General features: G+C 43.1%; 1 protein-coding gene across 10 annotated transcripts in view; it reads right to left on the bottom strand.

Moving 5' to 3' along the window:
• The window catches only part of MLIP (muscular LMNA interacting protein), a 104,586-nt gene that overhangs the window by 64,425 nt on the left and 24,731 nt on the right, over nt 1-15,430 (bottom strand). For 3 of the 10 annotated variants that reach the window (XM_053286408.1, XM_053286415.1, XM_053286417.1), the window contains exon 2: nt 13,293-13,540. The exons of the other annotated variants lie outside the window; for them this stretch is intronic. In XM_053286408.1, coding sequence (XP_053142383.1) covers nt 13,293-13,406 — 114 coding nt within the window. In that variant the 5' untranslated portion in view covers nt 13,407-13,540. The remainder of the gene's footprint in view (nt 1-13,292; nt 13,541-15,430) is intronic. 10 annotated transcript variants of the gene reach the window in all.

Raw genomic sequence — 15,430 nt, 5'->3', positions numbered from 1 at the left:
TTCTTCTTGGTGACTCTTGGCAATATTACAGGATTTTTTTGGTGATTTTTTTTTTAGCATTTGAGGGGTAGTATTTTCTTGGTATTTTTAATGTCTTTTTGCAGTCATGTTTCTCCTACCCCCCTGTTTCCCATAGACTTTAATGCCTCACCAACTGCAAATTTGCCAACAGCCAGGTTTGCCAACAGTGAGCTTTTGTCAGAACGGAACCCTAGCAGTTGGAGCGGGATGACTGTATGCTAGTACAATCCTCACTTATTGTGCACAACAATACATGTGGTGCTGCTTACTGGAAAGCATCCAACATTTGAAACAACAGGTGAATTCTTCCCTCCCAGCTGTAATGGAAAGGACATCTTACCATAGCTCACCAACATAACATGGAGAATCTCCATGTACCCATCTGATGTGTACAGACTCTCCACATTATGCCACTCACCTACATGGTACAGCATTCCTATTTATTATAGGTGGGGATACAGAATTTACTACCAGGGTGCCAATTTTGCAAACTGATGAGAAACACAACATATTATCTGGTCCTTAAAGGAGCTCAATTGTACTGTCTTTTATGAAAGACTAGTGCCTACACCAGACATGTTTTCCTCTGGGACTGGATCTTTTCCCACCAGTCTTCCAGACCTGAAATAGCAGATGGACCCTGTAGCTCTCTCTCTCTCTCTCTCTCTCTCTCTCTCTCTCTCTCTCTCTCTCTCTCTCTCACACACACACACACACACACACACACACACACACACACACACTCTCACGTAATATAGTCCAATTTGGGTAACCAATGTCATTAAAGATGAGGATAAGAAGCAATAAGGAGAGGAGGAATGGTATATTTCGGGGTAGGTGGAGGGAACCCATTTGCCTTGAGCCCTCTTTGGTCTCCTTGTGGGAGCTTCTTCCTTGAAATGTTACCCCATATGACTGAGATATATGTCTCTATATCAAGCACCCATGTGGTGGGATAGATCAAATTGATTATTGTTATCCAATCAACACCCTCCCTCATTAGGGGCTGCCCCTAATTGCTTACACACACACACAGAGCGCAACTGCATGAGATAGCAACCCACACATGAATGCTCAAGTGTGTAAAGGGGGCCTTTATCTTGTTGACAACTTTAGCCTTTGAAACAAAACAAAAAATATGTAGAGAGGAAGAGCTATCCAAGGTACTAACCCGAGCTTGTACACTGCTTTACAGCTTCCACACTTTTGATCAAGCATTTGACATATCTAACAAAGAACACTAATAACCTGCATTTCTCATTTATGGCTGAGAACAGACCAAAGTAATTTGTTACTTTGGGATACTGCCTCAATGAGAAACCAAAATGTCATCAAGTAAGGACTTCAGCTTGTTTCTCCCAAAGCTGCATGTATGTTAGGAAAAGCCATAGCTTTAAATAAATAAATAAATAAATAAATAAATAAATAAATAAATAAATAAATGCTAGTTTCACTGCTATTTTCATCTGAAGCTTTTTGGACTTGGTTGTAGATATTAATTGTTTTATTATAAGCTGCTTCAAAAAGTTTTTGAAGAAGTGGGCTATATATCAGGTTGATGGAGCAAGCAGACTTGGCCAAATATAAACTACGCCAAAATAATTTCACACAAAAATTATCCCAAATTGTACATACTTTTTAATAATTGCAATTTGGTTATATATTAGTTTGAAGCATGAATTCTAGTACCCTCTTCCATTTAGACTATCTCCAGCTTGCTCTCAAGCTTGGTCCTACCCAGAACTCCATATATGCTATGGAGTGGACCCAGATTTCCTGTGTTCATGGGCTTGCCCATTTACTTCAATGAAAGGAACATATGAACATAAAAACGGCCTTATCTGAGTCAGGCTGCTGGACTGGTTCACCTAGCTCAGTATTCTCTATACTGAGTGGAAGCAGCTCTTCAGTATTTCTGAGATGGGTCTTTACCAGTCCTACTTGGGTTTGAACCTGGGACCTTATTTTTATGTGCATGCAGAACAGGTACATGGAGCTGTCCTAAATTAAAATGAATGGGAATACTCTTGTAGACAGTGAGCCCTACATACACACAACAGAGCTCTTTCCCACAATAGGGCTCTAGTCTGAGGGAGCTCTTCTTGTCCTCTGCTCTTTTGAATTAATTTTACTTTATTTACCGAAATGGAGGAGGAGAAAGGTCAAAGAGTCTGTGAAAGTAATTCTGAATGTTTCTGAAAGTTTTAAAATATTAGTACTGCCAAAGGTCAAATGAAAGCATTCACTTGTTGGATTCCTCCATTTAAACTAGTCCGCTAACTCTGATTAAAGTTGTTTTTGAAGTGTTGTCTAGCTAAAGCTTGTTGACTATTTCTACTCTAGTTTGGTCATTTTCTAAAATAATGCTTACTATATCAGTAGTTAAATAGGCCACATTAAATTCTGTAATTCTATGAGGAGGAATTCGAAGTGCAGCAGTAAAAGCTATTAAAGTGGAAAGGAGTAATTTAAGAAGCAAGTTTCCAAAAACTGAAAATGGAGGCAGACTTGACTTTGTAACCCTTCTACATACATGCTTAGGGCTAAATCCAGCATAACACTTTGTGCTCACCAAAACATCCCTTTGAGAGAACACTCAGGACTTAAAAGTCTTTTTTCATTTGATGCTAACAACCATTCAACTGAGCTGAACACATTTACACAGGCAGTAGGCTATTTGAATTTTGGGGTGGGTTTTTGTGTTTGTTTGGTTTGGTTATGCTAGTTTTAGAAAAGCCATTAACAAACAAGTACCTGATGCAGAAGAGAAAATGACTTTCCTCTTCTGAAGTGACAGGAACAATTACCATGTTTGCACAGATTCATGTTTCTTATACATGTATATACCTAGTTGTGTATCTAAGGACAACTAAATTTATTCTAGGGAAATTACTTTACAAGTGGGGGGATTACAGGGATACTAGGGGAACATTTTCCCTGCTGCAGAAGTTTTTCCTTCTGACCAATCAGGGAAGCAGGCAGTTATCCATCTGGTAGAGTGGTTTAGGTTGACTAGTACCAAGCTAGCAGGCATGAAAAACAGGGATGTGCATGAACCATCTGACTGCCAGTTTGGTGGCAGCAGTGGGGAGTTACAGTTAAGGGACCAGGAAGGTGCTCTAGCCCCCACCACCACCACCGTGTTTCCCCCACTGGCACTGTGCCCAAAATTGTGGTGCGGGGCAGCAGTGTACCTTCTTGCCGCCTCGGTTTTCATCAGAGCAGAAGTGGCTGGTGCATGTGAGTGCCACTTCCGGTCTGACGTTTACGTGCATTGATTTTGGGCACAGTGCCAGTGGGGGAAATGGGGCGGGGGGTGTAAAAGCACCCTCCTGGTCCCTTAAAGATAACCACCACCCAGCTGCTGAACCATCTGAACCACCAGACCTCTGAACCAGTTCGGCAGTCCAGAAAAGGACCGCCGAACTGGTTCAGGCACATCATGAATCAGGATAGTAAAGCATCACCACTTAGTAACCCAGAGAGGTACACAGTGTCAGAATGCAAAGAGTTTTCAAAAGAAAAAAACTATGGCATTCTTCACATGCAAAGCAGCAAGTAAGGATGGGAGAGCTGCCAGTTCCCACTTTTCCAGTCTAAAGCTGGAAATGCAAGGCAGATAATGCTGGTCCCCTACTTCAGCCCGACATTGGGCTGATTCAGATGAAAGGCATTGTGCAACCCTACAGGCAATAACGTTTGAGCTGCTGATATGAACAAGCACAAAGGACATGATGTCATGATGTTGGAACATCCTTTAATTGTGTGAGAGAGGAGATAATCTGGATCACCCCTCTACATGCACTGGAGGTCAAGCCGGTTCACTCTCGAGCTGGCCCGGCCCTGTGAGCCAAACCCCACTGGATGGCTCAGAGCCAGTTCCAGGATTCTAAGGTGTTTAAAAAAAAAAAAAAAGGACTCACTGCCAAGTCTGGGGATGCTTCCACAGCCATGCTGATGAGGGTGTATCTCTGCCATCTTCCTCTCCCAGAACCAGCCTTCCCCTGCTCGTTTTGGCCTGTTTTCAGGCTCTTCCAACCCTTTCTCCAGTGCTGGTGGAGATTTGGAGGCCACTGCATGTGTGGCCTGGCCATTTGCATGGCCTGGGGAGACAGGGCGCATGAGCAGCAGCCTCCAAAATGGCCTCCGATACCGGAGGTAGGGCTGGAATGAGCCAAACAAAAGGTCCAAGGGCCTTTAAAGAGTGGGGGAGGGGAGGCAGAAACACCCCTGTGGCCACGGCAGCCCCCCCCCCAGACCTGGAGGGCAGTTCTTTTAAAAAAATTAAACCTTAGAATCCCCGAATTCAAGCCGAGGGTCTGTTTGGGAGGGGCACAAAACTGAACATGCCCAGTTCGGTTCAAGTCCAGTTTGGACTCAAGCCGAGCAAACCGGTTTTGTGCTCACCCCTACTGCAAAGCTCCATTTAAACATTCAGATGATCACGCACGATTAAAGGACATGTTGAGAAACTCATCAGCACATTGTTTAGTTACAACGGGGAGGACATGTTCTAGTGTGGCCCTGCCTTAATTGCACATAGTACAGCCAATTATTGTGAGAGGAGAAACGGAGGATTAATTATGAAAAAACAAAGGTGGTAGTCTTCGGCAGCAAAAACATTAAGCACAGGTGGTCAATCAATGCTCAACTAATAGAGCAATGCTCTTCTTTTAGGTACAGGAGGACCTCTTTAATTGTGGGACCGGTACTTGTAGTTTCGCTTATCTGCAGTTGGGTAATTGGCACCCGACCTCAAAATAGGAGTTTCAAGTAGCAAAAAGGGGTTAAATCCACATATCTGCAGATCAGAGGCAGCTGGAGATGACTATGGATGTCATTTCCGGCAGTCATTTTGGGCATCGGAGCCATTTTGTGGCTCGTTTTGTTTTTTAAAAGTCCAAAAATCATGATTTTTCTTGGGGGGCGGGATTGATTTTGGTGCCTATGGGTGGCATTGCTGGAGTGCCGGAGGACCGCAGACCACAGTAGAGCACTTTATTTTGTCTTTCCCCCCCATTTTGGCCCATTTTTAGCACAGTTTCCCAGCCTCCAGTTTCCCAGCCTCCAGTAATGCAATCCCAGCGATTGCATTGACTGCAATGACCCAGTACTTACAGTTTCCTTAACCCTATTCCTTATGTTAGGAACCTTATTCCTAACCTTATTCTGTTCCTTATGAGAACAGAACCCCCACAAATACAGAGATTTTCAGATACAGAGATACACCTGTATTTGGGTGTTTCTTCCATAAGACTCTTGTATGGAAGGCGCACCTTACCATTGCTCTAACAACTGCCCAACGCTCTGTGGGGGCTATTTTAAACTTTTGCTATTCCAAAGGATGGCAGTTAATAGCTCCTGCACTCAAAATATTCCAGGACAAGGTGATATCACAGATGCTGTATGGTGCTGAGGTCTGGGGATGGGATGAGAACGTTACTGCTCAGCTGGGAATAGTTCAAAACCATTTCCTAAGGAAAATTCTTGGTTTGCCCCAGGGTACTCCTGCTGCTTATCTAAGAATGGAGGTAGGGCTGCCCTCAATACCCATTAGAGTACATCTGGCATTGCTAATGTATTTTAATAAATTAGACAGTGTCCTTGGACATCATTTAGTTAAATCCTGCTACTTGTATTATATGGGTGGGAATCATAGCACAAACTTGCAGTCCTGTATTTTGCAACTGTATTCCTTGCCCTTGGAAGAGGAACTTAAATCTTGGAGCAGAGGAAACATCAGCAATTGGCTCCTTGAGCGGGATGCTAGCCGACACCCTGCTGTGGTGCAGTCCTCAAAGTTTTCATCTTGGTACTGCCAATATAAGAAACATAGAAGTTTCTTGCAGTACCTGGTTAAGTTCACCTGTGCACCACCGAGGAAGGCATTTACCATCTTATGCCTTCAAACCATGCCTACAGCACATCTTGAAAGTAGATTTTGCAAACTCCTAGTGGAGCAGCATCTTTGCCCATGTGGTTCAGGACAAGTGGAGGGCATTATCCGATGTTATCCAAAACAGCGCAATACAGTCACCGGATATTGAGCATTGGTTGTTATAGTGGAGTTGAAGGCTGTTCCATGAGAGGGAGGGAAAGTGGAGGTGACACAGTTAGGCCACTTGTGAGAAAAATGAAAGACGACAGACAGAAAGCAAAAGCTGGGAGACCCTAGGGTAAAACTGATCAGCAATCTCACATCTGGAAGCAGACAGGTCTGAGTGCTTAGGCCAGTTATAGGAATTTCAGATAAAAGAAAAGGCAAGTCAAAGGGGGAATTCCAGAGGCTCAAAAGATATTTATTATTTATTTATTTATTTATTTGATTTCTATACCACCCTTCCAAAAGTGGCTCAGGGTGGTAGGAGGGCAGGCATGCTAATATTTGGTATGGAGGGTCATGGGAGCAGGGTGAGTGAATCAAGACTACCAGGTGTGGATCAGCACTACCAGGTGTGATTTACTGAACTAGACATGCCAGTTCAGTCAATGGTCAGGAGTTGCTATGACTGTATCAGGGTGGAGTCAGGTTGGTCCATTAGGATTCTGTATTGTCCCAGGTCTCTTGCTTGCTAGGATAGCAGTTTGGCCCCATCAGAAGTGTAAGAGTTCTGGGTACATCCCTACCTATCCCAGGCTCAAAGCACAAAACCTCAACCTATGTGAGCATCTTGCTTGCCTGAAAGTGAGACCATCCCTCAAAAAATAAGTCCTGGTGCATACAACAACCGTCTACGAGGCGAAGGTAGAAGCTAAATTCCAAAATGAGGGAAGTTCTCTGGCAACAGAGCACACACAGCAGGGCAACTTTCAACGTTCACTATACCACCAACCAGTGTTCCTTCTAACAGGGATTCCCAGATGTTGTTGACTACAATGCCCATAATCCCTAGCCAAAGGCCATTGCAGCTGGGGATGCTGGGAGTTGTAGTGAACATCTGGAAATCCCTGTTAGGATGAACAGTCCTACCAACTTAAGTGGTTTTCCCTTTACAGAAAGCTGGAATTGCAATTTGTGAAGAGGCTATAGCCCTCCTTGGAGATTCCCAGGCTTCCCTCCCTGGACAGGAGGCAATAAATCTATCTACATATAGTGTAGAAATGTTCATTGCTACAGGGCAGAGCTAACATTATCATGCTGCCTACTGAGGGCAGAAATTGGTTGGCTTTGTATTTCCTTGCTTTGGGAAATTTAAAATTGAGCTTTATGATATGTAACGTAAGTGATGTCACTTATTTGAAGACTCTTCAGTGAATGCCGACTTCCTTAGTACGGCTGCTGTGTCAGTTCAGTCAACTAGAGTGAGTCATGCAATAGTTGTTGTGACTGGTATCAAGTTCTGCCACTATTCTTAGAGTTCCACACCCTACGGTGGAAGGTGTACATGCTATACTGTTGATTACTCATATTGATGACCCAGTGGGTAACATCAAGACAACATTCGGTTTCTACTTTTCCAGTTTCAGCAAACAACCCTGCTCCATTCCTGGAAACAAAGCAATAAATAAATAAATAAATAAATAGACAAAATATCTGAGTGATGCAGATTGCTGTTTGCTTCTCTTAAATATTAGACTAGGAAGATAAGTATATAGAATGTAAACTGGCAGGTTCCAGTAGCTTTCTGCCACAACACTTCACAAAACTCATTTGGGAACCAAGCCAAAGGTACTTCTGGATTTCACAAGATGGGGCATAATCCGCTTGAAACTTACTTTACAATGGGAGAGGTTTTATACATGTTGGTTAATTCCAGCTGTTAAAATCTATGAAACCTAGACATGCTTCAGGGATCATCCACATACTGTACAGTGAATATCAGCCATCTTGAGTGCATTTGCTCCTTGATAAACCAGTTCTTTTGGCCTTAGCCAATCTTCTGTTATTTGTCCACAGCCAACTGCCTATGTTTACTCAGAGGCAGCTTGTGCATTTCGGCTCAGAAGTAACTGTATCCAATTGGGAAAGTGTGCATAGAATTTGCAACTATTGTTATTATCTGTCAAGGAGCAAATACATTCAGGTTTTGGTCCATTTGAGGGGCTTGGTAGAAATATTACCTACTCCTTGTTTAAAAAAAAAAAAGGTCTAATGGTCATGAGCAGCATACTTGAAGGAGAGAAAAAATGAGACACTGACCATGGTTCTTTAGCAATACTGTGGCATTGCACTAATATGGATTGTACTGAACTGTACAGCTGTTTATTTGAATATCTGTGAATAAACTCTGGGTATGAACATTTATTAGAATGAATTATACAACCACTTTAAAGAAAACAAGTAATCCAGTAACTCTACAATGCACTGTTTATAATCCAGAGTGCAGTATTAACGTTCTGGCCAAGGCTAGGGATCTGCGTCTCTTGAATACATCCCGAAAGGAGGTGTGTCATATTTCAAGGAATGACTCCTGCGTCTCCCTCGGCAGTCATGTGAGAAGAACAGGACAGCCTGTTTGCCTCTGAATCTCTGAATGTGCTAAAACCTCCCATGCTGTAAAATGAAAGGACAGGACATTCTGGTGTATGTCTACCGCATGGGAAGAGTGGCCTATTGGGACTACAGCATGGGAAGAGTTTGCACATTCAGAGACGTGTGCATAAAGTACAACTAGATAGTCTTTTCCTCCAAATCAGAAGCCACAGTTAACAGTGGCTGACACCTAGATTAATTTTTTTTATTATTATTAATTTATTCAATTTCTATACCACCCTTCCAAAATGGCTCAGGACAGTTTACCCCTGAGTAGTCCTACTGAATTACCCCTGAGCATTGCATTAACTCTTGAGTAGCCCTATTGAAATTAGTCTTGGAGTAATTTCAGAGCCTAGATGTCAGCCAGTGTTTTTAAGACTTTGCCCAAACATTTGGCTTGTGAATGCAGAATAATCCAGCCAAAGAGAAACATTTTTAAGTCCCATTGATTTGCAAGTGTTCTGTATGAGCTTAAATCCTCTCTGTTGAAATTAATGAAATATAGATGTATTTTAACTTTGGCTGATTTGTGCCCATCGGTTCAACCCAATGAGAGAGAGAGAAAGAGAGAGAGAAAGAGCGCATGCATGCTTGCACACCATCTCATTCTTCTCATTTTGTGTCAGGGAGGATCTTTGCCCTTCTGCAGAATGACAAGAATATTCTCCTGAAATTTTCCTGGAAAATATTAAGTTATTTTAATTCAAGATAATGGATTCTAGATATTTCTATATTTTTCCTCCTGAGACTATAACTATTTTGTTTCATTAAGTTTAAAGTGGTATTTAATGTTTCTTATACTTGATGTAGGGAATGGCTGTGATTGTGAACCACCTTGTGAATACTTTGATCAAAAGGAGGGATATAAATTAAATAAATATTTCTATGCGGCTATGCTGCTCCTAAATATTCTTAATTCTGCTTCTAGGTGAAGTACAATGTGCACAATCTTTTTGTTAGGGGTAACTAAAATCAGTTACAGTATTAAGATCTTTCAAAATGGCAGGATACTAATTATTGCACTGCTCGGGAAGTTTTGGCTGATTCTTATTGCTCTGTATTTTCCATCATAGCCTCCAGAGCAAACCACTTGAAAGCTGGGTTTGATCAAACATGTACTCGTTCCCTTTAGTCACCATGCTTTTAGCAAGCTTCAAAATGCATGTTTATCAAAACCTTGGTAGTCTCTGAGCCAAATACAGGTCAGAACTCTCATTACACCAGCATGTAATGAAATGACAAAATCAGAGGCGTATCTAGGGAAAATAGCGCCTAGGGCAAGCACTGAAATTGCACCCCCTGTCCAAGCATCTGATACCCATCTTTCAGATAACTTTACTATAATATCAGCTGAAAAATATAAGTCAAGCTCATTAATCTTTTAAAATTTCAAAAACTATTTAGCAGTGGACGTAGCCAGACCAAAAAATGATAGAAAACTACAAATTTCAGTATGCTGGGGTTCATGAAATACCCAAATATTATGTGGAGGTGTACTTGGAAAACTAAACAGAAGTGCCTGTCTAATTCTCTACTATGCACTGTAGCATCACTATTACATCAGTTTTAAAAATAAATGGAGAATTTGACTTTTCCCAGATACTCTGAAAATAATTAAAGGATATGCAGAGTAAACTGTGTCACTGCTTGGAATATATTCTAGTCTTTCAGAAAGACAGTTAAAATGAGAGAAAGAGAGCAAGAAACTCCCAGTGGGCCTTAATACTAAGGATTTCACACTGATTCAAAGACAAACTCACCATTAATAACCATATTATTAAAACACCACATTTAACTCACTTATCATAAGAAGCAAATTAAGAGCAAATGAATACAATCCTAGCTCATAAGCTTCAGCTCAGTATTCACAAGCCCTGATTCTCTATACATAGTGCCAAACTAAATATGTGTACAGTGACTTATATTATATTAAATTATTATTTTTTACCTGTAGCCCCTTTGGGGAGCTTCCTATAGGCTGTGGGGGGGGGGTCTGCAAAGGTTACCTCTCCCACCGCTAGCCTCTAGGGCCTCGCAGAGACCATTTGAGCATGTGCAGTGGCTATTTTTTAAAATAATTGTTCTTTTTAAAAAATGGCTGCTGAAAACAAAATGGCCACTGTGCATGCTCAAATGGCCTCTGTGAGGCCTGGCACGGCCTAGGGCCTCACAGAGGCCATTTGAGCATGTGCAGTGGCCATTTTGTTTTTAGTGGCAATTTTTTTAAAAAAAAATAATTAATTTTAAGAATTGGCGCCCAGGGCACGTGCCCTGCCTGCCCTACCCTAGATACGCCCCTGGACAAAATGGATCCAGCTGTCCATTCTCTAAGGACCCTGAGTCCCTGCATATTGGAATACAATTCCCACCACCAGTCACAGTGGCCTATTGTGACTAAGGATGATGGGAGTTGTAGCCCAGCGATATCTGGGGACCCAAGGTTGGGAACTGGAATACTGTAGAACTGGGAAAGGTGCAGAAGAGGGCAACCAAGATGATCTGGGGCCAAGAGAACCTTCCTTATGAAGCAAGGCTATAGCATCTGAGGCTCTTTACCTTGGAAAAGAGATGACCAAGGGGAGACATGATCAACATAGATGTAACTATAGGGGGGCAGGGGGGCACGTGCCCCGGGTGCCACTTGGCAGGGGGCACCAAAAAGTGCCCCCACCGATTTGCTGGAATTTTTTTTTTGGCAGAGCAGTCCCCCTCCCCCAGTCCTGGCGCACACCCCCCCATTGGCATTGCTCATCCAGCACTGGGCGCCGTGGCGTCTTCGTAGTCCAAGTCTCTGACTCTCACTCCCCGGCACGCCCCGCCGCCCCGCGACCAGTAGCGCATACGTCGAGAGGAGGACACACACCAGAGCAAACTTCCTGAACAACTCCCTCTTCTGAACAACTTCCTGAACGCCCGAACCAGTTCCCCTTTTTGCTCATTCAAGTCCTTCCTCCCCTATAATCTAACCACGTTTTAACTGAAAAGGTTCAGGGAGGGGGAGATGGGGGGATGTGGAACCTTGGGTTCCACATCCCCCCATCTCTCCCTTCCTGGACTTTTTCACTATGTAATGCAAGCTAATTTAATTATATGTCATCATCAAAATGGATTAGCTGTTTCAGCCCATCAGGAAAGTCTAAACCTCCACCGATTTAATTAACCAGACTGAAAATCAGATGAACAGAGAATGTTTTAATGAAAGGTGGTATATAAATTTAACAATAAGTAAAACTATCATTAGGAGCAATTAGCGATTACTTAAACATTGGTGCTGCCAAGCAATTTGTAAATAAAACTAGAAGCCCTTTGAAAATAAGCTGGAATTAATTGTAGGTTGGGCAGGGGGTGAAAGTATATACTTCTAAACATTTATTGTTACATTTATATACCACATTTCATTAAAAACAACCCCAAAGTGGTTTGGTTTTAGTCATGGATTTTAATTTTAATTGCTCTTTTTGTCAATGTGATGAAGATTAGTTAAATCTGAGTGGTCTTAGGCAACCAATGTTGCATCTGAAATGCCATTTCATTTTTTATTGTCATAAATACTCTCCAACCAATTTAAATAGCAAAGGTGTATATTATCGCTTTATTCAATTGCAGGGAATCTCAAAAAAGCAGGATTTGCAACTAAGGCAGTGCATATCTTCTCTAAAATGGCCCTTTTATAGTTTTTCTAACTTTGAAATCGTAACATAAAACAAAGCATAAATGCATAAATGCTTCCCCCTCCATTTGAAACCTTTTCTGGTGTAAATAGCGTGCGGTTTTGGAAAAGGGGAGTCTTTCTTTAACAGCGGGAGAATAAGGAGTCTTTAGCACTATCACCCTAGTCCCTCGAATTACTTTGGAGTCCTTGGTTTTCATTTTGTTAAAATACAGTCACTCACAAGGGAAAGTCAGGAACAGAACCAGGGCGTGAGGGAGGGGCATCATAATCATAATAATCATCATTGCATCATAATTCTGATGTTTGAGATACAAGCCAACTTCACAGGGTTGTTGTGAGGGAAAACCTAAGTATGTAGTGCATTTTGAAATTTTTGGTAATTTTTGTAATTTTTAAAATTTTTAAAATAAAAGTTTTCTGAAACATGTGTGTCAGTCAGATGTATGTTGGGGGGGCGGCGGTAGGGGGGTGGGGCGCAATTTCAGTGCTTGCCCCGGGCGCCGTTTTCCCTAGTTACACCTCTGATGAGCAAGGTGTATAAAATTATGCATGGAGTGGAGAGGGTGGACAGAGAGAAATTTTTCTCCCTCTCTCACAACACTAGAACCAGGGGTCACCCGATGAAACTGAAGGTTGGGAAATTTAGGACCAACAAGTGGAAGTACTTTTTCCACACAGTGCATAATTAATCTATGGAAGTCTCTGCCATGGGATATGGTGATGGCCACTAGCTTGGATGGCTTTAAAAGGGGCTTAGACAAATTCATGGTGGACAGGTCTATCAATGGCTACTAGTCTGGTGGCTGTGGGCCATCTCCAGCCTTAGAGGCACAATGCCTCTCAATACCAGTTTCAGGGGAGCAACAGCAGGAGAGAGGGCATGCACATACTGCTTGCCTGTGGGCTCCCCTGAGGCATCTGTTGGGCCACTGTGTGAAACAAGATGCTGGACTAGATGGGCCTTGTGCCTGATCCAGCAGGGCTGTTCTTATGTAACCCTATAAAGTGGGTAATGAGAGAGTGGATGGGTGTGTCTCTTTTTGCACTTCCAGAGTAATGTCCAAAAGGGAAGATATGTGAGCTCTACATGCATTTGATGCTCATGCATAAGTGGTTTCTCACCTCAGATGTTTCACTGGAAGCATGAAACACAGATACCTGAGTCACCCATGCATCCAGGCCCAATACACCTTCTTCATGTCTGAATCCATCAGAAGAGGAGTGGATGGGCCCCATTGTTATTTTCTATTAATGAATTCTCATTCACTCCCTCTGCATCATCATACATTCCAGGTTTTTCCACATCACATTCCTGATTCCTTCATCTCTCTCTCTCTCAGTGAATGCCCAAATGCATACCCAGGCTCCACCTGAGAAGACATCACACAAAAAATCAGTGCATGGTTAAACTCTGGCTCCAACCTGGCTCAATGTGCTTTCAAAATTCAACAGTGGACCAGTTCAGATGAACCTGAATCCTTCTCTACACACAAGGGGCATGGTGAATGTAGAGGAGCAATTTGGATGAACACCCCTCACACACAATTAAAGGATGTGTCAGGTTGCTGTGGCTCATCATTTAGAGACATTGGAGAAAGCATCTTCAAGCTGTGCCCCGCCCCCATCCTCCTTGTATGTAGTGGAAGATGTTCATCTGACCCAGCATAGAGAGAATTTCCTGCTTAGTAGGTCAGCCTACAACATCCCAGTACAAATTAGAAGCATTCGCTCTTCTTTGTCTCTGTGCATTAAACAGAAAAGCAATGGCCATTGCCATCACCTTCCGCAAAGGGTGGTGGTGCTACATTAGGTCAGAGCACCTCATTCTATCATCCACTAGAAATAAGATACAGTGGCCTCTAGTTGTTAATGAATCAAGTTGCAACATATCTATCACCTCATCAAAGTTCGTTGCCAGCTGATAGTATGTCAGAGAAATATCAGTTCAAGCAAGCCAAGAGTGTCTGCTGCATTCCTAAACTCTGCCAGAAAGACTCAACATCTTTAAGGAAGGTCAGTGCTGTTGCCTCCATATCAACAATGAGAGGCTGATATTAAAAGTAGAGAAGTGCAAATCAATTCGAGTCAAACCAATCTGAGGTCAAATTGGGGTGATTCAAGTGATTCGAACTCAAATCAAATTGCCCCTAAAATAAAGGGCCTGATTAGCATTCAAATTGAATCAGCCCTGATTAACTGGGTGCTGCTTGGAATTTTTTAAAATTTGGATATCTTATTCTTGCTTGTAGCCACCCTCAGTGGCTTTAATAACTGGGGCGCCATGCTGATTCCCCCCCCCAGTTGTTTTTTTTAATGGTACCAGCAACCCCCATGGCCACAGTAATCCCTTGCCCTTTGCCTTCCTTTGACTTGCCCCATTGTTCCTCGGCCCCCTCAAAAAAAACCACCCCCAAATAAAGCCTGGTTATATGTGTGTGTGGGGGATTTAACTTTTCTACTTCTGTGTGTACACCACAGTGCTACAAATATTGCTGTGTGTGGCACACAGAGCATAAATAGACCACCCCTGGGTTCACACACCCTTAAAGGTGCTTCTTCTCCCTCTGCATCAGAGTTAGGGCTTTCTTTCTTTTTTTAAACCAAAGATGTCTGGGATGGTGAGCAGCACGGTCAGGGGCAGAGTGACTGGGGTGATGCTGCTGGTCATGGTGGGTGACAGTGAGAGGGGTCTACTCCCCAGGAGCCTGGTCCTGCATCGCAGCCACCTGTGGCTGCTGAGGTAGAATGCAGGGGTGTGGTCCTCCCATGGAAGAAGCTCCAGGGAAGAAGCTCTTGCACGGCAGTGGAGGAGGAGTTGTCATCGGCTGTTAGCTCTCTCCATCCACCCCAATCCCCATTGGCACTACGGCCTCCCCCACCCCTTGGCTGAGACTGAGGAAGATCAGGAACTACTTCCACTTTCTGGACTTTCTCAGCCCCAAAAGGCAGTGGTGGTGGTGGCCCCCAGAATGAACCAGCAGCCCCAGTACCACCACTTGCACCCAAATGGCCCCGGTCCAATAACAGCCTGGTGTGGAACCACTTTGAGCCTCATCATGATAACGCTTACCATGCTGCCTGCATCCACTGCAGGCAATCGGTCAGCAGGGGTAAGGACCCTAAGCATCTTATGACAACAGGGATGTTTCAGACCTTGCAATGGCATCACTTGGGGGTCCATTCACCAGCAGTAGGTGTGGTGTGCCCTTGACTAGTGGTGAGGTACCTGCTCCTGTTCCTAAGCAAAGGAAGTTGCCTAC

Source organism: Hemicordylus capensis, chromosome 1, assembly GCF_027244095.1.
Source record: "Hemicordylus capensis ecotype Gifberg chromosome 1, rHemCap1.1.pri, whole genome shotgun sequence".
Classification (NCBI taxonomy): Eukaryota; Metazoa; Chordata; class Lepidosauria; order Squamata; family Cordylidae; genus Hemicordylus; species Hemicordylus capensis.
This window is presented reverse-complemented; position numbering and strand designations above follow the sequence as displayed.